Source organism: Lampris incognitus, chromosome 7 (assembly GCF_029633865.1).
Source record: "Lampris incognitus isolate fLamInc1 chromosome 7, fLamInc1.hap2, whole genome shotgun sequence".
Taxonomy (NCBI): Eukaryota; Metazoa; Chordata; class Actinopteri; order Lampriformes; family Lampridae; genus Lampris; species Lampris incognitus.
Genome location: NC_079217.1, coordinates 61533067 through 61559724, shown reverse-complemented (window position 1 = coordinate 61559724; position 26658 = coordinate 61533067). Strand labels below are relative to the sequence as shown.

Below are 26658 nucleotides of genomic sequence, written 5' to 3'. Positions count from 1 at the left end.
AGTGACGAAGAAGAGCAAGATTAGGAACGAGTATGTTAGAGGGACAGCTCAGGTTGGACAGTTTTGGAGACAAAGCAAGAGAGGCAAGACTGAGATGGTTTGGAGGAGAGATACTGGGTATACTGGGAGAAGGATGCTGAATATGGAGCTGCCAGGGAAGAGGAGAAGAGGAAGGCCAAAGAGGAGGTTTATGGATGTGGTGAGGGAGGACATGCAGGTGGCTGGTGTGACAGAGGAAGATGCAGAGGACAGGAAGAGATGGAAACGGATGATCCGCTGTGGCGAGCCCTAACGGGAGCAGCCAAAAGTAGTGGTAGTAGTAGTAGCAGTGGTGATAGTAGTAGTAGTAGAAGATTAGTTAAAAATATTGTACAGTATTTTACGACATTATTACCTCTTCACTTGACATCTCTGCATGACTTCTGTGTTTTATAGCTTGTGACTTAGTTAGATATTACTAGCGTTAGTTGTGTCATTTGTGAGTCATGGTCGCTCATGGAGAAGGGGCGTGGATGAGCGGGGTCGTAATAGGCACTTGTGCAAGAGTAGACTAAATATGTGGAGGTTATTGGAATTCCTTCTGGTCACCGACAAGAGGTCAATATAGATTTTTGTTTTACTGATTGTACCTTTAACTCGGTCACTGATCACAATAATCTGACATAATTCATGAATATGTGACAGTTTGCTACATTAATTAACATAGTTTCTGCCAAATAGAGTTACAAAATGCTTCACTGGAAATTGATCAAAATTATGTTTTGCAAACAGTAAAACAACAGCAAGATGAACTTACATCTACATATTGAGCATCTGCTTAAAAACCTCAACAATCTCAGTACAACTGCTACTACTATCAAAAACATTATTATACCACAACTGTGAAAATTACTAGTACTACTACTTCTATTACTATAGCTACTAATACCACAACAATCACAACTGTAACAACTACTACTACTACTTCAATAACTACTACTACTGCTAATACTACTACAATTATTCCTACTAGTGCTACTACTACTAGTGCTATTAGTGTACCACGACAATGATAACTCCAACAACTACTGTACCATAACCATGACAACTGCAACAACAACTACTATTACTGTGACGTCTACTACTATTATATAAAATCTTATATAAAAACCGGAGATAGACACGTGGCAGGTCCCAAGGACCAGTCTGCGACGCCAGAAGTCAGCACGCCCTGGTCCCTGCCGCCTGGCTTGCATTGCACCCTACCCCAATGCTCATCCCCGCAGGTGGTGGGTCCACGGGTTTGTGGCTCCGTTGTTTTTTCGGGCTGGGCCTGACCAGGCCCTATGGGCCAAGGCCCAGCCACCAGATGCTCGCTGGCGAGCTCCCTTCCCAGGTCTGGCTCCAGGACCCTCCAGGGGACCGAAGGGTGTGCTCCAATTATCGGGGCATCACACTGCTCAGCCTCCCTGGGAATGTCTACTCTAGGGTGCTGGAAAGGAGGCTCCGACTGATTGTCGAACCCCGGATTCAGGAGGAACAATGCGGATTTCGTCCTGGCCATGGAACAATGGACCAACTCGGAAGTGCTGAGGGATGCATGGGAGTTTGACCAGCCACATGTGTTCTGTGGACTTGGAGAAGGCTTACAACCGTGTACCCCGAGGCACTCTGCGGGAGGTACTGCGGGAGTATAGCATACCAGGGCAGTTGCTACAAGCTATCCGGTCCTTGTCTAACCAAAGTGAGAGCTGTGCCCGCATTCTTGGCACAAAGTCAAACATTCTTCTCAGTGGGTGTCGAACTCCGCCAAGGTTTTCCCTTGTCTCCGATTCTGTTTGTGATATTCATGGACAGGATCTCAAGGTGCAGCCAAGGTGAGGAGTGTGTCCGTTTTGGGAAACGCAGAAATGCATCTCTGCTCTTCGCAGATGATGTGGTTTTGTTGGCCTCATCAAAACGTGACCTCCAGCGCACACTGGGGCGGTTTGCAGTTGAGTGCGAAATGGCAGGGATGAGAGTCAGCACCTCCAAATCCAAGGCCATGGTTCTCTACCGGAATATGGAGGATTGCTCCCTCTGGGTTGGGGATGAGTTGTTGCCTCAAGTGAAGGAGTTCAACTATCTCTGGGTCTTGTTCATGAGTGAGGGTAGGATGGAGCGGGAGATTGACAGGTGGATTGGTGGAGCATCCGTAGTAATGTGGACATTGTACCGGACCGTCGTGGTGAAGAGGGAGCTGAGCAGGGAGGCAAAGCTCTCAATTTACCAGTCAGTCTTCGTTCCAACCCTCACCTATGGTCATGAGCTTTGGGTAGTGACCGAAAGGGTGAATTTGCAGATACAAGCGGCTGAAATGAGTTTCCTCCATAGGGTGTCTGGGCTCAGCCTTAGAGATAGGGTGAGGAGCTCGGAGTGGAGCCGCTGCTCCTTCACATCGAAAGGAGCCAGTTGAGGTGGTTTGGGTATCTGATCAGGATGCCTCCTGGGTGTCTTTCTTTGGAGGTTTTTCGGGCATGTCCAACTGTGAGGAGACCCCAGGGTAGACCCAGAACTCGCTGGAGGGACTAGATGTCCAATCTGGCCTGGGAACGCCTTGGGATCCCCCAGTAGGAGCTGGAGGGTGTTGCTGGGGAGAGGGACATCTGGAGTGCCCTACTTAGCTTGCTGCCACCGTGACCCGACCCCGGAGAAGCGGTTGATGATGAGATGAGATGAGAAATGAGACAGACAACAATTTACAAACTACAGACCGATTTCATGTCACAATTCTCCAAAATATTGGAAAAACTAGTTGCTGTTAGACTAGACAAATTCATTGAGAAGCACAATCTGCTGACCGATAGCCAGTACGGGTTTTGACTAACAGATTGACATCTCTGGTGCTCATTGAATTAAATGAAGAAATAACTAATTGCATAGACCAAGTAAAGCTTGCCACGGGACTATTTATAGATCTCAAAAAAGCCTTTGACGCTATTGATCACAACAGATTAATAGACAAATTGGAAAGGTATGGTTTCCGAGGGGTGGTGCAGAATTGGCTAAGAAGCTATCTAAGTAACAGGCAGCAGTTTGTAAAGATAGGTGAACATAAATCAACATGCATGGATATTACTTCTGGTGTGCCCCAGGGATCGGTTTTAGATCCAAAACTGTTCATTCTGTACTTAAATGACATGCCAGACCTCAAAATACTGAAATCTGTTTTATTTGCTGATGACATGAATGTATTTTGTGCTGGTGAGAACTTACAGCAGCTTACGGAGGTGACGACTATAGAAATGGAAAAATTAAAACAGTGGTTTGACAAAAACAAGTTATCCTTAATCTGGACAAAACAAAGTTTATGTTGTTTGGAAATTATAAAATAAACACCAAAGTAAAAGTAGGGATAGACAATGTCCAACAAGAAAGAGTATATCACAATAAATTCCTAGGTGTGATACTAGACCACAAAATCTGCTGGAAACTTCACATAACATACGTATGTGCGAGTAAGCTGGCAAAGAGCATTGCAGTCATGGGAAAAGCAAGACACATTCTGGATCATAAGTCATTGTACACTCTGTATTGTTCATTTATTTTACCTTAACTGATCTACTGTGTGGAGGTATGGGGTAAAGTTTACAAAACCAACCTACAATCATGTTTACTACAAAAAAGAGCCATAAGGATAGTTAATAATTGTAGGATATCGTGAACACACCAACAAGCCATTTTAAAGTCAAGTACCTTGAAGTTCAGGGATTTAGTAGAATTTAAAACAGCACAAATAATGCCCAAAGCAAGAAACAATCTACGACCGAGTAATATGCAACAAAAATTCTCAGACAGAGAAGGGGAATATAATTTGAGAGGGACATTAAACTTCAAGACATTATGTGTTGGTACAACTTTGAAGAGCATGGGCATTTCAATCTGTGGGGCAACATTGTGGAGCAGTCTGAGCATGGAACTCAGACAAATACAAACTTGACACAGATCAAGAAGAAGTACGAAGGACTGATTATCAAGAGATATCGGGACGATGAGGAGTTGCGTTAACTGTTAAAATTTTATTTATCTCCAAACATTTCTCATTACAATTTTTTTCCCCCATTTTTCTTTCTAAGACACTGAGTGGATATTTGGGTTGTTGGTAGCATTGAGATCTGTTTAATCTTGGTGAATGACATTAGGATGTGTTTTTTTTTTCCCGTGTTTTTTCTCCCCCTCTCTTTTTTATTGTTCACAGTAGCTGAGTTTGTATTGTGCAGCACAACTCGCACTGAATTTGAACTATACAGCACAGTGGGAACTGAGTTTGAACTGTATCGTAGCTGAATTAACTTACGAGTAGGTGAGGTAAGTGTATACTTCCTCCAACTCCTGTTCGAACATGTAACAAATAATCTGATGCATGCGGAGATGTGCTCGCTAAATATGACGTGTGGATTTGTTGATCACTACAGATTACTGGCAATGGCTTATCTGTATGTTATCATCCTGCTTATTTACATGTTTAAAATACATCATCGTCATTGTTACTAGTGCTTTTACTGTATCCCAACAGTGATAACTGCAACAACTACTACCACTGCCAATGATAAAGACAATAATACCCGTAACAAATGATGAAAGCGTTCCATAAAGGAGTGGGAATGAAAAGCGGTGAGGTGATACTTGCAACATATTGTTAACAGACGGGCTGTGACAGCAGTGGTCCTCACGCCGCATGTCGCAGCAGACGAGTCTCTGTAACGCCGCACTACACCGGTCAGTGTGTGTCTGCCAGGTCCCGGGCCACAGCTGCCATTATGTTCATATTTACAGCACGAGGGCCGGCTCTTTACAGATTTTCCTCCAGCTTGGAAACTGGCTCAGAATCGGTCTTATTAGTCCACCACGTCTACATGTAACGAGGGATTTGACTTGGCGGGCGCCTCACATGAGATGTGACACGACACGGGGATTCAAACCGGCGATCCCCGTGTTGGTAGGCAACAAAATAGACCACCACGCTACCCGGATGCCGTGCCAAAACAAAACTAAGAAGAAATGTTCAAATAGTGTCTGTTGTAGAGAGCCATCACTCACTGCATCCGATATGACCAAGTACATTATCTACAGCAGCGGTTCTCCACCTTTTTGGGGTCCTGGACCCCCTGCGTATTTTTGATCTACCCTGAGGACCCCTCCACCTGATCTTGGGGGAGGGGGGTTGCAATTTGATAGGAACAGTAGAAACTGCATTTTAAATTGCATTATAGCATTTATTCACTCTTTGGGGCAAAAATAAGAGCTTTCAGTTGTAACTTAGATATAGTTAACAAAACAGAATTCTTATGCAGTAACTTTCAGATATATGTAACAAAACAGAATATGTATTCAGTAACTTTCAGATATATGTAACAACAGAATTTTTATACAGTAACTTTTAACAATGCAAACGGGAGCGAGATCTCTTATTAAAATACAATAAATTACACTTGTGAAACAGATGTAATTAGAGAAAAAAGTCCTGTTACCCTTTATAGTTTAGGTAGATAAAGGCCTCAGTCACATTTGAATAAAATAATCCTATTCCTATAAATGTCATAGGATCTTTTTTTTAAAGATATTTTATTTTCACGGACCCCTTGCAATTACACCACGGACCACTAGGGGTCCGCGGACCCCCGGTTGAGAAACACTGGTTTAGGTAGATAAAGGTCTCAGTCACATTTGAGTAAAATAATCCTATTTCTATAAATGTCATAGGATCTTTTTTTTTAAAAGATATTTTATTTTCACGGACCCCTTGCAATTACACCACGGACCACTAGGGGTCCGCGGACCCCCGGTTGAGAAACACTGGTCTACAGTATATTTTCCAAGATGAGCAAACAATATCGATAACACATCTACGCAACACATTCTTGCACTTAATCTGCTTAAAAATTATTCATCATTGTCTTACGTGAATTTACACCTTTGACATGTATACTTAATGTGGGGGGAGGGGGGGGTCAATATTGATTTGATAGGAATAACAGATCTGGCCCAGCAGCAGGAGACTCATTACAAGGCAACACATATACGGCTTTTTCCCTAATTTCTGCCAGCAACAAATGGGGGGCAATGCAACACACTAACACACAATTGTCTACTAGAATATCACACACACACACACACCCTGCTACCCTGCTGGACTCAACATATTTCCCAGAAGGCCCTCAGCTTGCAGCAGGGATGAGGCTACTGGTCCGCACAGAGCTCTTGTCTTCTTTTCTCTTCACCATTTTAAAAGCGTCTCTGGCCGCAGGGCAACCGAGTCCTTTCTCTCTCTCTCTCTTTCTAGTGGGGGGGTATTTTTCCCATCCACTTTTACCTCTTCATACCCTTTGTTTAAAAGAGAATGGACTGTCGACTGTATTTGACCTAGTTTCTGGGTTTGAGTACTTGAATAAAATTGGAAACGAGTACTCGAGGGGTGTCCAGGTAGTGTAGCAGTCTATTGTGTTGCCTACCAACACGGGGATCGCCGGTTCGAGTCCCCGTGTTACCTCCGGCTGGGTCGGGCATCCCTACAGACACAACTGGCCGTGTCTGCGGGTGGGAAGCCGGGTGTGGGTATGAGTCCTGGTCGCTGCACTAGCGCCTCCTCTGGTCGGGGAATAGCTACTCCCGCGCGCTACGTCCCCCCCTGGTGAAACTCCTCACTGTCACTGTCGCCATTCATCATATTTATTTAACAACTGCACACAGAGAAAGCTCCTTATTATATTATAAACATATTTACTTTAGAAAGATATTTGCATGGTATTATAAACATGTATTTATTAGTATTTATTGACATGTTAGTTGGTACCGCCCCACCCGCTCAAGTGAAGGAGTTCCAAGTATCTCGGGGTCTTGTTCACGAGTGAGGGTAGGATGGAGCGGGAGATTGACGGGCGGATTGGTGCAGCATCAGCAGTAATGCGGACGTTGTACCGGACCGTTGTGGTGAAGAGGGAGCTGAGCCGGAACGCAAAGTTCTCAATTTACCAGTCAATCTTGGTTCCAACCCTCACCTATGGTCATGAGCTTTGGGTAGTGACTGAAAGGGTGAGATCGCGGATACAAGCGGCTGAAATGAGTTTCCTCCGTAGGGTGTCTGGGCTCAGCCTTAGAGATAGGGTGAGGAGCTCGGAGTGGAGCCGCTGCTCCTTCACATCGAAAGGAGCCAGTTGAGGTGGTTCAGGCCTCTGATTAGGATGCCTCCTGGGTGTCTTCCTTTGGAGGTTTTTCGGGCATGTCCAACTGTGAGGAGACCCCGGGGTAGACCCAGAACTCGCTGGAGGGACTGCATGTCCAATCTGGCCTGGGAAGGCCTTGGGATCCCCCAGTAGTAGCTGGAGGGCGCTGCTGGGGAGGGGGACGTCTGGAGTGCCCTACTTACCCTGCTGCCGCTGCGACCCGACGCCGGAGAAGCGGCTGATGATGAGATGAGATATCGACATTTTATAATTTAACCTCTCAAATAGATTCCTTAGTGAATACCGGCCATTTTCAAATACTACGGTTCCAAGCGAGTACTCGTGCCCATCCCTACCACGCACTACCTTTAATAGTATATTTGAGAGAGACACTGGGGGGGGGGGGGGTTATGCCCTGCTACAGGAAATGGTCTTGACCATTAAACCGTCGGAATACACCAAGTGACTGGCTGGCGAGTGTGCGTTGAAACTGTATAACACACACGTAGTTTGGCTCCAGTTTAATCACTGTTCTACAGGCCGGACACACAGTCTCCGTGTAACCACGGCAACACCCCGATTCAGCGGCAAGCCCGGTGAACATTCAAAAGCTCTAGCTTAGCGGCAGTCTTTTTACTTCACGAATTACGAGTCTGAAACGTTCCACAAAAAATAAGTGAAGGTTTTAATTTTATGATAAGTGACTATGGTATGACCAGGATGATCCATCCATCCGTTATCCGGGCCTATCCCAGCAGCCACTGGGCCACAGGCGGGGGAGACACCCTGGACAGGCCGCCTGGCCATCACAGGGCTGAGAGACAACCCCCAAGGTTTGAGGACCCCGGGGCTCGAACCCAGGACCTTCTTGCTGTGAGGCGACCACGCTAACCGCCGCGCCACCGTGCCGCCGCACAGTCTCCATCCCAGAAGCGTGTGAGCACATCGAGTTAGAGAATCCCTTACTTATATCTGTGACGTCCATCAGAGAGTCCATCTTTCCGTTCCTTCTCACCGGCCAATCATGCGAGGGCAAAGAGGGAACTAAACTCAACTGTCGAAAACCGACGTGAGAAAAAAATGCTTGTTAATGAGACGAAGGCTGATAAAGACGCACGTCAATTTGAAAACAACGAATCATAAATTGTCACGTGATATGATGCATCGTTAGAAAACCGCTGGAACTGTTCAACAGGGTTTTACGTAGCTACCAGTTTTTAAATGCACACAGATTAGTACGAGAGGGTTAATAATTCAGCCCTCTCACACATCAGAGGACTCAGCTAATAATACATGGAGACATCAGCCTTTTAAAAAATGTGACTCTACACTGACTGCTGTCATATATAAAAAGACAACTGACATGTTAATACTGCCATGGAGGCAATTTAGTACAGTTAATTATCATGGTCAGAGCCATCTCACGGCCTTCGCTTACAAACCAGTCATGTTTTAAACGCACAGAGTCTCTCGGGTTTCTGAAATATTGCCAGCAGACTTTCAGGTCAGTGAAAAAAAAACAAAAACAAACTGCAAAATGGAGGTAGATGTGTTCAGCGTAAACCCTCCAAATATAGTTCCCGGAGAACGCCAGGCTCTCTTCGAGGAAACTCGTGGCAGCAGGACCGCGGCAGCTGCTGAATTATCAGTCTGACATTTATTCAGGTCAGGCACAGATTCACAAAGCTCACTACTTGAAGGGATGGATTTAAACAATAAAGACACAAGCAAAGTGAACTCTGGTTGTGATCTGTAGCGAGAGTAGGGTGCAGGTGGAGGAGAGCCTATAGAGGTGGAGGTATGCACTGGAGAGAAGAGGAATGAAAGTCAGGAGGAGCAAGACGGAATACCTATGCGTGAATGAGAGGGAGGACAGCAGAATGGTGCGGATGCAAGAAGTGGAGGTGACAAAGGTGGATGAGTTTACATACTTGGGGTCAACTGTCCAAAGTAACGGGGAGTGCAGGAGAGAGGTGAAGAAGAGAGTGCAGGCAGGGTGGAGTGGGTGGAGAAGAGTGTCAGGAGTGATTTGTGACAGAAGGGTATCAGCAAGAGATAAAGGGAAGCTTTACAAGATGGTTGTGAGACCAGCTATGTTGTATGGTTTGGAGACAGTGGCACTGGTGAAAGACAGGAGGTGGAGGTGGAGGTGGCGGGGTTGAAGATGCTAAAATTTTCATTGGAAGTGACGAAGCAGGACAGGATTAGGAACGAGTACATCAGAGGGACCGCTCAGGTTGGACGGTTTGGAGACAAAGCTAAAGAGGCAAGATTGAGATGGCTTGGACATGTGTGGAGGAGAGATGCTGGGTAGATTGGGGGAAGGATGCTGAATATGGAGCTGCCAGGGAAGAGGAGAAGAGGAAGGCCAAAGAGGAGGTTTATGGATGTGGTGAGGGAGGAGGTGGCTGGTGTAACAGAGGAAGACGCAGAGGACAGGAAGAGATGGAAACGGCTGATCCGCTGTGGTGACCCCTAACGGGAACAGCCAAAAGTAGTAGTAGTAGTAGTAGAAGTAGTAGAAGTAGATTAGCTTGATTACCTTCATCCATCCACCCATCTCTTGTTCGCTATCTTGCTCTCTATCTCTGCCTATCTTTGTCTGTATCTCATCCATCCATCTTAGTTTGTATGTAAGTAAAACATATATACATATCCCAGAGAGACAGACAACAGAAATGAAGAGGGAGAGAGAGACAGAATCACAGGGAGAGACAGACAGACAAAGAAAGAGAGGCAGAGAAAGAGAGAGAGCGAGCGAGCGAGAGGGAAACACCTGGGTCCCTCACTACTGTATTTAAAGTGACTCTGAGCTCCTCCACAGACTACATCCGTCTGGCTGACTCCATGTGCAGCCACATCAGCCAGAACTCCACAGCGACTCGACTCATGGAGAAGAAAAGCCCTCAAACCTAGCAGAAAACAACACGTAACGCCCCCCTGGCCAGCACTGGAAGGAGAAAGCTCCACACAAGACCGTCTCCTCCTCTGCCTCTGCATCAGGTTTACTAGCTGGCAGGATCTGTTTACACTTGCATGACGATGAAGAGCCGCTGCTGAAGCCTGGACATACATATGGGATTCACCAAAGACAAGGAAGATCCAGTTCTCATAATTTATTATAATAAATCTCTCTTACTCTCTCCTTTTCTGTCCCTCATGATCTCGCTGAGGTTACCAACCTATCCACGCACACACACACGCACGCACGCACGCACACACACACACAGACACACACACACACACACACACACACACACACACACACACACACACACACACACACACACACACACACACACACACACAAGCAAGCATGATCAAATAATGCCAAGCCATCATAAAAACTACAGGTCAAAGCTATATTGTCAAGGATTGTTAGGAGAGAGGAGAGAGCTAGAGAAGGAGAGAGGAGAGAGAGAGGGGAGAGCTAGAGAAGGAGAGAGGAGAGAGAGGAGAGAGAGAGGAGAGAGCTAGAGAAGGAGAGAGGAGAGAGAGGAGAGAGAGAAGGAGAGAGAGGAGAGAGAGAGAGGAGAGAGCTGGAGAAGGAGAGAGGAGGAGAGCTGGAGAAGGAGAGAGGAGAGAGAGAGGAGAGAGCTAGAGAAGGAGAGAGGAGAGAGAGAAGGAGAGAGAGGAGAGAGAGAAGGAGAGAGCTGGAGAAGGAGAGAGGAGAGAGAGGAGAGAGAGAAGGAGAGAGCTGGAGAAGGAGAGAGGAGAGAGAGAAGGAGAGAGCTAGAGAAGGAGAGAGGAGAGAGAGGAGAGAGAGAGGAGAGAGCTAGAGAAGGAGAGAGGAGAGAGAGGAGAGAGAGAAGGAGAGAGAGGAGAGAGAGAAGGAGAGAGAGGAGAGAGAGAGAGAGGAGAGAGCTGGAGAAGGAGAGAGGAGAGAGAGGAGAGAGAGAAGGAGAGAGCTGGAGAATGAGAGAGGAGAGAGAGAGGAGAGAGCTAGAGAAGGAGAGAGGAGAGAGGAGAGAGAGAAGGAGAGAGAGGAGAGAGAGAAGGAGAGAGAGGAGAGAGAGAAGGAGAGAGCTGGAGAAGGAGAGAGGAGAGAGAGAGAGAGAGGAGAGAGCTAGAGAAGGAGAGAGGAGAGAGAGAAGGAGAGAGAGGAGAGAGAGAAGGAGAGAGCTAGAGAAGGAGAGAGGAGAGAGAGGAGAGAGAGAAGGAGAGAGCTGGAGAAGGAGAGAGGAGAGAGCTAGAGAAGGAGAGAGGAGAGAGAGAGAAGGAGAGAGAGGAGAGAGAGAAGGAGAGAGCTAGAGAAGGAGAGAGGAGAGAGAGAAGGAGAGAGAGAAGGAGAGAGAGGAGGAGAGCGCTGGAGAAGGAGAGAGGAGAGAGAGAGCTAGAGAAGGAGAGAGCGAAGGAGAGAGAGGAGCGAGAGAAGGAGAGAGAGGAGCGAGAGAAGGAGAGAGGAGCGAGAGAAGGAGAGAGGAGAGAGGAGAGAGAGAGAAGGAGAGAGAGGAGAGAGGAGAGAGAGAGAGAAGGAAGGACATAGTGAAACTGAGACAGAAGTCGATCCAACAGAGAGCTGGACAGAGACAGACAGACAGAGACTGTAAGAGGGGAACAGTCAGCGGTAGAAACCAAGGCAAGGTCTGAAACAGAGGGAATTGTGGGTAGTTTTTTGAGACACATAAGCCCAAACCAGATGGTGTTGCAGATGTTATGACATCAATACATAACTTTCAATAAAACATCAAATAGCAAAAATTCATGATACTCACCCAGTACAAACACACACACACACACACACACACACACACACACACACACACACACATACGCGCACAACCCAATGCATAAAAACACACACGTCCAAATGAACGCCGCTCCCCGCTGTGCTGGTAGTGGGCGGTGTGCGGTGGAGAAGAGAGCCACGGGGGCAGCGGGAGTTAATGAGTTCACCAGGCCGGTTAATTAGCAGCTCTAAAGAGGCAGAAAGGGACGGGACAGGAGAGACCAGCGCCTTCGAACCAGGCGCCATCGGCAGGGCATGCATGCAAAGACCCATTCACAACCACAGGTGCATACGAACAACCCCCCCCCCCCCACACACACACACACACACAATCTAAACTCCAAAAGAAAAACAGCCAATAAGGCAGTTAGGTTTTATCCGTTCTCAAACAACGACGCTCTCTGCAATATAATGCGTTTCCTATCCGTAAATATCGTTCATATCTTTTTTTCATTATTTTGTCAACTTTGAATAAATTAGCATCCCCCCAGCAAAGCACTTCGACACGGGTTACGACAAAGTTCCACATCGGAGGTGAAACGTCGATGTATCGAAGTTCGGGCGAAAAGTTGACTTGTTCGGCCCATGCAGGCTGCCAAGTCATCCTGCAGCACTGTCAGAAGCAGCCTTATTGATTATACGACACATTACATAGTCATCGCTCCGCATACTCCTGCTTAATCACTTCCCCCACAACAACACTTCCCGTCAGAGCCCTCCGTCTCTCCCCTCCAGAGAGGAGCGTTTCAGTTCGTTCCATGCCTGACGTCACTTCCTTTAGGATCTAAATCTATTTCCTTTCCCTCGTCAAAGAATGAGAAAAGGAGAGAAATGCATGAAGGAGAAGAGGGATGGGGAGAGCGAGCGAGAGAGAGAGAGGGGAATGACCTTCACACTGGGTGAGGCAGGAGGAGAAGGTTGCAGGGTGGGGTGAGGGGGCTGGACGGTTGCCCGGCAACCGCTGCAAGCGCAAGGGAGGAGGAGGAGGTGCCCCTTCCTCCAGCCGCTGACAGGCCCTCTGACATCACCACGGAAACCGGCACAGAGCCGAGGACGCATAGTAATCATCCGAGACGGCCTTCCGATCCGACGGAGCCTCCCCACTCACCTGACAGTACGTAGTTGATCTGAGTGATCAGTAGGTCAGTTTCAGCTCCAGTGTGTCCGGGGAGAGGTTTTGCCGTGTACGCCCAGCACTATTTTTACACCGTGACAAACTCAAGACAGCCACCCAGCATTCCAGCTAATCAGCTGCGGCGGGTCAGATTGATGTGATCGATAAAGAGCGGTCAGACATCGTTTTGAGAGTTTGGACCAATTAGCTCCCATTTATAACTCCACTTCTCTGACCTCCTGGCCAGGGTATGAATGCCAGTGATGTCGTAATGAATAAAAACTGGGTCAACTACGATCTTCAGTCAGTGCTCTTCATTAGACAAGTCGCCAATATGCAGAATAATTTTACAAAAGCATTAATTTATGTATTTTCCCATTGAAATACACTACACGTAGTTTGATTCTATTTACTTTGATGTGTACTATCAGTCAATGTATTGGAGACTTCTGCCAGCCCTGAAAAATGTGGGTAAGCTACTATAGTCTGCAGGTAAACAGGTGGGTAAACTGTGTTGAGGTGCTTTTACCCGACACTAACCACTGGTCACCACCAAAGTAAGGCCAGACGTCTGTGGGCGGTATGTACACGCTGCTGTAATTTAGAGGTGTGTGTAGGGATACACCAGATATGTTGTGTCATACTCCCGAAAGACAGCACTCACACATACGACCCATTCAGACAATCAGCAAATGTATTTGATCTGTTTCCTGAATGTGTGCTGAGGACATTTATAGAGATGCACTGACGTATTGATTGCTGTATGGTGTGGAGACAGTGGCACTGACGAGAAGACAGGAGGCGCAGCTGGAGGTGGCGGAGTTGAAGATGCTAAGATGTTCACCGGGAGTGACGAAGAAGGACAGGATTGGGAACGAGTATATTAGAGGGACCGCTCAGGCTGGACCGTTTGGAGACAAAGCAAGAGAGGCAAGATTGAGATGGTGTGGACATGTGTGGAGAAGGATGCTGAATATGGAGCTGCCAGGGAAGAGGAGAAGAGGAAGGCCAAAGAGGAGGTTTATGGATGTGGTGAGGGAGGACATGCAGGTGGCTGGTGTGACAGAGGAAGATGCAGAGGACAGGAAGAGATGGAAACGGATGATCCGCTGTGGCGACCCCCTAACGGGAGCAGCCAAAGGCAGTAGTAGTAGTTGTAGTAGTAGTAGACTGACAAGTTAGACAGTACATACTGAAAATTACTTAGTTACGTAACAGGACATCATATCAATACCTTGGATTTACATGCAGAAATGGCAGCAGAAAAACTTTCTACATTCAAATAAAAAAACCATTCCTTTGGGCTCCAGCCCACTGACGTCCATGAAAGAGTTGGAGAAGAGTCCTTCTTTAGTAAAAGGAAATCCATTTATCCCCCAGGAGAAAAGGTGGTTTTCAATCATGTTATGGCGCCGCACGTTATTAATATTTATTCAGAGGAAAGATTCTACTTTGTTACCTTTTTTCCCTCCTCAGACACTGTTTTCTGACCTCAGCGCAGGCCAACCGGCAGCACGACGCCTGGTTAACAACATCTAGTACTGTATTCTAGTACATTTTACAATTTGTTAATACACGAGATAGCTCTAGAAAGAAACTTTGACCATGAATTAGCAGGCGAGCATTCATTTTGATATCATTGAGTTACTTTTTTCCACATTTATAAGCACATTTGTTTGATGTTTTCAATTCTAAGGTGATGGAAATGCTTCTTCTGACTAAACAGTTTGCTACCATTGACTTCAGTGAGGTGGGAACCACAAACTGGCACCCAACAAAACCCAGAATGCCTTGAGAGAGAGATCTTAGTCCCTTCCAAGGCGTGGATACCAGGTGAAGACAGCGCAGGACTACTCTAGAATACTCTAGAATCTGTGGAAAATGTCCTTGATAATGTCGCCATGGTACAGACATACAGGCCCAACATTACGACAGCTAGCTCAAGACTCGGGAGATGCCGAACAACAGCCACCGGGCCGGACTGCCGAGCCAACACGGCCGTCAAAGGACGTGACCTCACCGGCTTCAAACCTGTCTATCCGCTGACGGTGTGACGACCCGGTGAGCCGGCGATCTGTTCCAGAAGCCCGGGGCTTTGGAACATGTCGGCTAGAAATTAGCACCCCATGACACTCCTTCATCATGTGTAAACTCTTCTCCTCCTCTTCCTCCACTAGGGATGGGTACCGAAACCCGGTATTAAAGAGGGCACCGGTGCTAAACGATTAAAGACCGTAGCACTGATAAACTCCAGTGTTAACGGTCTAATTAAGAAAATTAATTTCCTATTTACTTTATCTTGCACCTCCCATCTCACCACCCGCGTTTCTACTTTGCAGTGAGAAGACGTTTGTTTATGATGCATTTTCCTTATTCCCAGTCCCGAAGACATCTCTCTCTCTCTCTCTCTCTCTCTCTCTCTCTCTCTCTCTCTCTCTCTCTCTCTCTCTCTCTCTCTCTCTCTCTCTCTCTCTCAGAGCCGGTCGTATGTGCAAGCTGAGGGGTGGGGCAAGCTTTCGCTGCTTCCCTCTCTCACACACACACTCTCTCTCTCTCTCTCTCTCTCTCTCTCTCTCTCTCTCTTAGTGACAATGGTCGAGAGAACTAAACGGTCAAAAGCCTGGTTATACATCCGGGTGGCGTAGCGGGCGTAGCGGTCTATTCCATTGCCTACCAACACAGGGATCAGACACAACTGGCCGTGTTTGCGGGAGGGAAGCCGCTTCTTTTCACCTGACAGTGAGGAGTTTCACCAGGGGGACGTAGCGCGTGGGAAGATCACGCTATCTCCCCCCCAGTTCCCCCTCCCCCCTGAACAGGCACCCCGACCGACCAGAGGAGGCGCTAGTGCAGCGACCAGAACACATACCTACATCCGGCTTCCCACCCGAAGACACGACCAAATGTGTCTGTAGGGACGCCCGACCAAGCCGGAGGCAACACGGGGATTTGAACTGGCGATCCCCGTGTTGGTAGACAACGGAATAGACCACCACGCCGCCCGGACTCCCCATTTGAATGTCTTTTAGCCCTACTGGGATAGTCTCCCAAGAGTCAATCCATTACAACAGTATATGGTACTACATATTCCATACGTCCAACAGAAGACTGACACAACAGACAGAGGACTGACACAACACAGCCTATATGATAACTACGCACACGTGCCCAGGCATCCCATCATTCAGACACACATCGAATCGCAGAGGTCCGCGGCGGTCTGGACACCATTTCACGGGACCTTAAACTAGTTTCATAAGCTTCCTATCTGAGCTGAGGTGCACAGGTCAACCAGGTCTGAGTCCCACTTTCAATTTTCCAGCAACCTTCACCATTGTTTACGTACGCGTCTTCAGTTTACATTTAGCAGGGGAAGCCTTTGGGTGGGTAGCGAATATGCTCACATGGCACGAAATGAGATCTGGCGGGAAACCAAGGCTCACTGAAGAATTTATAACCGCAGAGGATGCCAAGATGTCAGTTCTGCATCTAGACGTGGGTGAGGCCTCAGTCTGCTCATGTGATCTTCTGTCTCACTCTCTCTCTCAAACACACACCTAGTGACAATTTAGCACGGCCGAGTCACCTGACCTACATGTCTTTGGACGGTGGGAGGAAACCCACGCAGACACGAGGAGAACATGTAAACTCCACACAGAGGACGACCCGGGGCGACCCACCAAGATTGGACTACCCCGGGGGCTCGAACCCAGGGCCTTCTTGCTGTGAGGCGACCGCGCTAACCACTGCGCCACCGTGCCACCAATGTTTTATATAATTTAATATTAATTAAATATTAATATATTGGTATAAATAAATATATTAATTCATTTTTTATCTATCAAATACATTTCTGTCATCTATTTAGCATATAGACTCTATCAATAAAGCATAAACCGCACCGAGTGAGTGTAAAAAAACTTTTTTTGCAGCCGAGATGGAGCCTCGTCACATCTCCCCGTTTCCACCCAGCTTTCCTAATGCAATACTTACATAACAACGCTTTGATGGAAACCTGGCTTCTCTCTCTTTGTCTCTCTCTGTCTCTCTCCCCCTCCTATCCATGCTTTCACAGTCCCCCTCACTCCCATCCACCCACACTGACACCCCACCCCCCCCGCGCTGTAAGCACTTTCCAGTAATGCTGCACTTCCCTTCAGCTGAGCACATGACCCTGCTCTGAATCTCTGATGGGAAAGTCAGCCCAGAGACCTGCGTACACGGCTCCACGCCGACCACGCAGCACAACACAGCCGCAAATGCCCGCTCAGACCTCGTGCGAACAACCTCGCCAAAACATACACGGTGCTTCACTTCTGCGGGTCGAGTCTCCTACCTCAACGCCACTATTTTAACTGGCGTTTGCTGTATATTTGTATTGATCGATCGATCAATCAATCAATCAATCAAAATGATATTTATGTAGCACATTTCCTCCATTAACATGCAAGGCACAGGCCCACCAGACCAACGTGCCCACATGCACCCACATCTGTGTATGATGATGCATTTGCAAAGCCTGCTAGTGTGCAAAAGCGCCGACGTCGCAACGCTAACAGTCAACGTCTCCTTTTCCTGGCTGATGTGCAGAAAAAGGTCAAAGGATGCAGCGGTGAGGCCTCAGCCCTCATGGGACGTGTCTGTCTAAGTCTGTATGGTGCTTTACACATCTATTCTGACATTCAGACGCCTTAAGGATACAGTCGTACTAACACTCAGTCGTAGGTGCTCGTTGGACTTACAAAGCATCATATCAGAACAGCCCTCTGACTGTGAACACGTGTTGGGAAGCGATGCTTAACAGCCATTAAACGTCTCGGGAGAGGACTTGGATACTTGCAACGATGCTTGGTTTCACTTTGTGCCAAAACCAGCACGATCTTAGCAATAATCAGCAAAGGGCTGTGGCTGTGGTACCCCTCGTAAAATATGACAAAAGCGCATGTGCTATGCGGTCCCAGTAATAAAATGGGGACATCAGCAACTGGTGCTGCCGTATCTCTCAAAGGAATCTCTTGCAAGCGATGTCCAGACATGACTTGCATCACCATTATGGGCGGTGGTGAATGTGAAGAGAATCAGAAAAGAAACAAGAAAATGAATTATGGATGAAAAACAGGAAATATCTCTCGTCTAATCTCATCTTCAGCCGCTTCTCCGGGGTCGGGTCGCGGTGGCAGCAAGCTAAGTAGGGCACTCCAGACGTCCCTCTCCCCAGCAACGCCCTCCAGCTCCTCCTGGGGGACCCCAAGGCGTTCCCAGGCCAGATTAACATGTAGTCCCTCCAGCGAGTTCTGGGTCTACCCCGGGGCCTCCTCCCAGAGGCATCCTAATCAGATGCCCGAACCGCCTCAACTGGCTCCTTTCAACACGAAGGAGCAGCGGCTCTACTCCGAGCTCCCTCCGGATGTCCAAAGTCCTCACCCTATCTCTAAGGCTGAGCCCAGACACCCTACGGCACGGGTGGGCAACCTTATCCAGAAAGTGACGGCGTGGGTGCAGGTTTTTGTTCCAACCAAGCAGTTACACCCCTGATCCCACGAATCAACCAGAAAAGTCTTTGCTGAGGAACTTGATTAGGAGACACAGGTGTGTAACTGCTTGGTTGGAACAAAAACCTGCACCCACACCGGCACTTTCTGGATAAGACTGCCCACCCCTGCCCTACGATGTCTGGGTGTCAGAAAATATCTATGCAATGAAATGATATATGTTCCTCATGCCCCATCTAATAAAGCACATTTACATAGCAGACTGTTAGCATTGCTAGCAAGTTGAAGTCAAGCGTACCCTGCTGGTTCCTAGACAGCCTATAGACATCTAGGATGTCTTAACCACAGAGATCCCCTGGACCAGCGGACAATGGGAAGTGCATGTCTTCGAAAGCTTGTTCTGATGGAGGGTGAGGATGACGCCGAAACGGCCAAATGCTGGTCGACACCAATTTCTGAAAAGTTTCAATATTCTTAAGACGCGATTCCATCTGAAGTTGAGAGTCTAATATCTGAAAGGGTAGCAGATGACAGTGTGTTGCCACACCACCACATTGAAACTCAGACAAATGAATTTGGACTGACTTATTACTGACCCATTTTGTCCGAGTGTTTATGTCAACTTAATGTCTTACATTGCTTCTGATTCATATATCCGAAATTCCATGGATGTGGTTCGAGCAGCCCACAGCACAAAAACCGACTACGGAGAAATATATGATGAGGACTAGATTTAGCTTCATTCCCACTAAGCTACACTTTTCTAGATAGGCATAGTTACACAAATACAAAGGGTTTTGAAGAAAAAAACAAATCTCTCTCCACCGATAAAAACTCACAAAGAATAGAATTCCGTGTTTGGGAATTCCTAAAATAGCTTAAATAAGAGTCTTACGTCACCTGATACCTTCAAGGAGATCACACTGGTTGTGCATACATCATTTTCTGTCTATTTACAAGTGTCACAAGGGGATCTGATAACATCCCAGACAGGCCGGCAGGCTTCCGGGAACTTGGGGAAAAGATACCGAATGAAGAAATCAATGAGAGCCCCTTGATAAAACCACTTGCCTCTTTACTTCTGAGCACCATACGAAGTGACACAACTAGAACAAACGCCATTTAGTGCTACTTTCACTAACTCTGACCAGCCCGTATAATGAGTGATATGAATCTCTCTCTCTCTCACACACACACACATACATTAACAAAGTGTGTAGTTCTGCTTGAAATGAGGTCACTACTCGGTAATGAGTTGGAGGGGCTCTGCAGAAAGACAGCTGGGTACGACAAAATTAACGGTAAGGATGAATTTTACACACACCCAAAAAACCTGAAGCTCCTATCAGCAGACAAGAGGTTTGAACAAGCATCACCAGCCATCGCTCCACTATCACCTGAGACATGACCACCACACCGTCTACCAACATGGGTGCTTTCATCCGTGAGAGGAACAGGCAAGGTTAAGCCAGCGACGGGAGTTGACTGGCTGTTAAGCGGACCGATGAGGTGACTGGCATTACTTAATCCACTTGAGGACAACGTGAAATGTCTTGATGCGTGCTCAATAAGAGGGTAAGAAAATCACAGAGAGGTGAATCAGTTCATCTGCACACAACACTTACTGACAGAAACGTTCCATCGCTCGTCTAAGTGACCTCCGGTATACATATCGACATAACGGCATAACGACCGAAACCAACGTTCAGTGTCATATGCAAATAGGCATGACCGTTAACTAAAGTTTCAGTGGCCATTCCTACTATTCACAGAGGACTTGGGGATGTTTGCAATCACAGCATTGTAACAACATGAAAGGCAAATTCAAATCTGTCATATTATGCACATATCCAACAACTCATGCACAAAATAAATAAATAAATAAATAAATAAATAAAAATCACAAAAATTCTGCTTTTTGTGCGTTTTTGTGATTGTGCCAAATCCAAGCAAGCAGCTGTTTGGCCCCGCCTTAATATCCGATATCACATGGAAATACGCAACATTACAGAAGCAAGACACGCTGGATGTTGCTTCACGTCGTCTTTAAACAGTCTTCTAGGGTGAACAAGGTGTTTTAGCCTTCGTCCAGCTGAATTCTTAAGACTTACCCGCCTTGGCCTTTGCATCAGACTAAACTCTTAAGCCCGTTTACCCCTGATAAGGAACCCCGTTCATTCTCTCATCGAGAAAGAGCAGAGGGAACATAACGAAAGCAGAAGTATCTCGCCCGAACCACTCTATTACAGGCTGAGATGATCACGGGACATTGGGTGCACAGCTTGGACCGAAAAATAATCCAACCCTGTTTACAGCCAATGTCAAAATGCAAAGGGATATAAAAAATAACTGCCTTCAACTACTATGTTCAACACTATTACTGACTCGTTTTGCTTCCAGGGATTGCACTCTTGTGCATTTCTCAATTGGTTGTAGTGGATTTTGACCTGTTTTGAGGCTCAAGAAATCATTAGTGGCTGTTAGCTTAGCAACTGTTAACTTAGAATAAGCTGTATTTGCCCCTGATGTCTACTGGTGGTGCATGCCCGACACTACTAACGCTCCCTCTTCTAGCCAGGCGACGAGATCTTGCACCACGACGGATGGCAAAACAACTCTTGAAAATTCACAAAGGTGTTAAAACATGTGACAACCTCATCATATATACTTTCAGCATGTACTAAGGCCAACATATCATAAGAGCAGAATGACTGGCAGACAGGATGTAAAAACTCTATTCGTGCTCACCACAGAAGAACACCAAATGGATCCGGATTTAGTCTGAGAGCCGGATGTAGTCTGTTGACAGCAACAGTTTAGAGTCCATGTATGTACAGCATTAGAAACATGGTGTGAGACACTCTTCTATCGTTTTATAGGGAAGTGTGCGTACACAGCTGTTTTTCCAGTCTTACAGCAGACAGAGCTAACAGCCGGAGATCTGAGCCCTGCAGAAGTCCATAGCAAAGCCTAGTGAAGCCTGGGTTTTGCACGCGAGCAAACAGTAAGTGGTAGCTTGCCTAATGAAACCTGCTCTGTGCATGACTTTGGACAAGAGGCTTATGCACTGCTGAAGCCCTCGTGATGCAAAAGAGATGATATCAGAGTCCTGCTGGGGCCAGTTAAAGACATTAACTGACACTGCTGTTAAAGACGATTACAGACGTCCTTTAAATGTTGAAAGACTTTTAAAAGACACTAATGTTAAAGACCTTGAAGAAAGTTGAAGATCTGTTCAAAGAGGAACAACGCGGGGGCGTCCGGGGGGCGTGGCGGTCTATTCTGTTGCCTACCAACACAGGGCTCGCCAGTTCAGGTCCCCGTGTTACCTCCGGCTTGGTCGGGCAGACACAACTGGCCATGTCTGTGGGTGGAAAGCTGGATGTGGGTATGTTTCCTGGTCGCTGCACTAGCGCCTCCTCTGGTCGGTCGGGGCGCCTGTTCAGGGGGGAGGGGGAGCTGGGGGGGAATAGCGTGATCCTCCCTCATAGCGACTCCACATGTATCGGAGGAGGCAGGTGGTAGTCTGCAGCCCTCCCTGGATCAGCAGAGGGGGTGGCGCAGCGACCGGGACGGCTTGGAACAGTGGGGCAATTCGACAGATACAGTTGGGGAGAAAAAGGGGGAACCCCCCCCCCCAAAAAAAGAGGGACAACTCACTTGTTCCCTTAAATGATCTAACTATTTCAACCAAAATGATTTTTAACCTTTCAAACAAAAATAATCATGATTTTCTTAAATATATATATATATATATATATATATACTTATGTGTGTGTTTACAGGGCTACAACTCCACTAGCAATCATAAACCTGAGCAGTGGTCTGTGTGTCTCTGAAAGGCCACTAAAATGGGACTGTACGGATTATTCAGCATCTCCACATGGCATTTGATGGCAACAGCTGTATGTTGCGTTGTTATTCGCATTTTCATAGCACGAGGTAATCTATTTCGATGCGGCCCACCAAAGCTAACATTAAACCAGGAAGCAAGAGTTGTCGTTTTCACAATCGTGCCAGACACTTTTCCCCTATGAGTTCAGCAGCGTTTCAGAGATACGGAAGTGTTACGGCTGCTAACGGCGTGTGATGGGAGTCATCCCTATAACATATATATGGAGACAATGCTGAAAACAAAAAAGATAAGAGCATCAGATCTGCTAGCACTCTGCACTATATGTCAGACAGGAACTACGTTGTGAACCACTGGACTGGTGACCTGATTCCGGCGGTGTCATACGACTACCGGCTGTTTAATAAACCCAGTGCGGTGCACCGAAACCCTCCTTTTAACGACACGAACCTGTCACGCTCGGGCCACGAGGCAGCAGAAAGGCCGCCGGTGCTCACCTTCTCGATCTTCTGCAGCCACTCCTTATTCTGGGCCAGCTCGGCCATAAAGGCCTGGTGCTTCAGCCACTTCTTATGGAGCTTCTGGGTCTCGTCTCGGCTGCCGTCTCGCGCCATCAGCATCTTCTCGCACACCCAGTCCCCCAGCTGAGAGAGAGACAGATAGAGATAGATAGAGAGACAGATAGAGAGAGACAGATAGAGAGACAGATAGAGATAGATAGAGAGACAGACAGAGAGACAGACAGAGAGACGGATAGAGAGACAGATAGAGAGAGACAGATAGAGGGGGGACAGATAGAGACAGACAGAGAGAGACAGATAGAGAGACAGATAGAGAGACAGATAGAGAGAGACAGATAGAGAGACAGATAGAGAGAGACAGATAGAGAGACAGATAGAGAGACAGATATAGAGAGACAGATAGAGAGACAGATAGAGAGAGACAGACAGAGAGACAGATAGAGAGACAGATAGAGAGACAGATAGAGACAGACAGAGAGACAGACAGAGAGACGATAGAGAGACAGATAGAGAGAGACAGATAGAGGGGGGACAGATAGAGACAGACAGAGAGAGACAGATAGAGAGACAGATAGAGAGACAGATAGAGAGAGACAGATAGAGAGACAGATAGAGAGAGACAGATAGAGAGACAGATAGAGAGACAGATAGAGAGACAGATATAGAGAGACAGATAGAGAGACAGATAGAGAGAGACAGACAGAGAGACAGATAGAGAGACAGATAGAGAGAGACAGATAGAGAGACAGAGAGGAGGAGAGACAGAAATAAAGGTCAGTACTGGAAGGATTAGTGAATACAGACTCTAGATAAGTCTAGATAAGGGTAGATAAGTCTTAAGAGTGCAGAACAGATTCCTCATTGCCTGTGAACTGACACACACACACACACACACACACACACACACACACACACACTGTGAAATACACGATCAGCCGCACAAGGGATGCATGTTTTATGACGTGCAGCAGGCTCTGCATGTATGCCGACACACGTGTACCAACAAACATGGCGTCAGCGCTCCACATGTACAAAAAACAAAACAGTCGACAATACAAACAAACACACACACACACATGCACACACCTCAACTCTCAACTAAAACGACAGCAAATAAACCCCATTGTCATATGACATATGAACAAAGCATGTGTATAGACAAATGTGAAGCCCCCCCAACACACACACACACACACACACACACTGTGAAATACAAAGTCAGCCGCACAAGGGATGCATGTTTTATGACGTGCAGCAGGCTCTGCATGTATGCCGACACACGTGTACCAACAAACATGGCGTCAGCGCTCCACATGTACAAAAAAACAAAACGGTCGACAATGCAAACACACACACACGCACACACACACACACACATGCACACACCTCAACTCTCAAATAAAATGACAGCAAAATAAACCCCATTGTCACATGACAGATGAACAAAGCATGTGTATAGACAAATGTGAAGCCACACACACACACACACACACACACACACACACACACACACACACACACACACACACACATAAAAAAACCACACCAGTGAAAATAACCCTCAATCTCAGCTCACCAACTGACAACAGCTCCCCCGGCTCTCGCTGACCCTACAACTCCACGCAAAAATACCCCCCTCTCTCCTCTCTCCCCCACCCCACCCCCCTCCAGCCCCAAATCCACAACCACGAGCGAGCTCCAGTTTTACCGGCGGTCTGTCAACGGGAGCGTCCCGCGATGCTTAGGCTGCTGCTGCTGCAGGCAACCGCCGGGATCCGCATCCTTGGTCTAACCGGTGTGTCAGCCGAGGCACGGCGCTCACACACAAAAACACACACACACTCACGCGTACACCAGGGCTTAAACACACTCTCCTGAGTGAGAAGTGAGGTCCAAAAAAAAAAAAAAAAAAAAAAAGGGCCACCGCAGAGGAAGAAGAGAAGACAGAGGGAGGTGCCCTCCGCTCGCTCCTAGGAACCAAGGACCAGTTTGGCGTGCCGGGCAGCACAAAGGTGGGTCTGCCGTGTGGGATGTGAAGAAAATACCGACGGCCAGCCTCCAGTCTGAGGCTGCGCTCCCCTCCCCTCCCCTCCCCTCCCCTCCCTCTCCGGGGCTGCTGTCGCTATGTTGCTGAGGCGGGCGGGAGCGGTAGTGTGTGTGTGTGTGTGTGTGTGTGAAGGGGGAGGTCTATCAGTGACGGTGAGGAGAGAGAGAGAGAGAGAGCGCAAGCGAGGATGATGGAGGGCAAGAGGAAGAAGGAAATATGGAGGAGAGGAAAAATCTGTCCACACTAAATTAAAAAAAGAAAAAAAAACACACGACGATAAAAGGACGGGCAGGCCAGTCGGCGTGCACGTGCACGTGCACCCCACCCCTCCCCCTGCCTGTAATAAAGACGCCTCCTTCAGACCCCTCCCCTTCTCCCTCTGTTCAGGAGTGGAGGAGGTCTGTGGATGAGCCAAAGGCTGGGATTGGGAATGTTTGGGAACAGATCGCCTACACTGGTCGCAGCCAGTGATGCCGGGCAGAGAGAGAGAGAGAGAGAGAGAGAGAGAGAGAGAGAGAGAGAGAGAGAGTTAAAGTCATGCAAGGGATCCAGACTCGTTAGTCTTGTCTGAAGAGCCGAGTTCACGATGCTTCTTCTCCCACTGTCTTTGTTTTAAATTATAACCCTCTGTCTCTCATTCTCTCTCTCTCTCTCTCCCCCACCCTCTCTCTCTCTCTCTCTCTCTCTCTCTCCCTGCAGTAGTTCCAGGCAGCCTCAGCCTGCTTAATGCTGCGGCAGTAGTTGAGAGATAGGGATAGAGAGAGACAGATAAGAGGGAAGAGAGGGAGTGTAAAAGACAAGATCGGAGTGGGGAAATGACACGTATGGCATAGTTAGTTGTTCAGAGAGCAAGAGAGTCACATGAGAGAGAGAGAGAGAGAGAGAGAGAGAGAGAGAGAGAGAGAGAGCGATTCATCGATGGGTTTGCTTCCCTGCTCTCCTTTAAAAGCCCAGGTCCACAATTTCTCCACTAAGCCCCACCTACTGACTTTTGACCCTACCTCTTTGTCCACCTACGAGATCAGCTGCCTCTAGCCCCCCCCCCACACACACACACACATAAACAAACACAGGCTGACACACATGCACAAACGCACATACTCATATATGCATAAAGAAAAACACACACACACACACACAGGCTGAAACACACATGAACATACACAACAAGCACGTGCACACAAATTCACACATGTACGAACTCAGACGCACACAGATGCCCACACACGCCGGCCGGGCTGTGGCTGTTTGGGGGTCGTGGTGGGCCGGAGCCTGATCGGTCCCCCGAGACCGGACATTAACTGGATGTAGAAGAAATGGACGGGTGGGAGAGTGGAAGAGGAGCGGGGAAGACGACGGTGAACAAAATGAGACCAACTGCCCTAACACAAGTTGTCAACGACGGTTTGGTTGCAGAGGCACTCGTGCATTGCACTGTGTGTGTCTGTGCGTGTGTTGCTTTGAGAATGGTTGAGAATGAAATTTGGGTCAAGCGGAAATGAGCGAATACTTCAACTGTCACGTATCGGGAAAGAACCCAAAAGCAGACGGGACAACTAGGTAAGGGAAGAATCAAGTCTTTATTGAAGTGACCGATCTCGGGGGTAGGGCAGGAGGTGGCTCTGTGGCAGGTAGGCAGGCAGGCAGGCAGAAGTCCATGAATGGCGACGTTCCAGCGAAGACTGGTCCATAGTGGAGGCCTTTTAAGGGTGAGGGCGATT

At 47.5% G+C, this 26658-nt stretch overlaps 1 protein-coding gene across 2 annotated transcripts in view; it reads right to left on the bottom strand.

Moving 5' to 3' along the window:
• The window catches only part of LOC130115453 (spectrin beta chain, non-erythrocytic 4-like), a 161919-nt gene that overhangs the window by 49904 nt on the left and 85357 nt on the right, over positions 1-26658 (bottom strand). For both annotated transcript variants that reach the window (XM_056283117.1, XM_056283118.1), the window contains exon 24: positions 22867-23013. In XM_056283117.1, coding sequence (XP_056139092.1) covers positions 22867-23013 — 147 coding nt within the window. The remainder of the gene's footprint in view (positions 1-22866; positions 23014-26658) is intronic.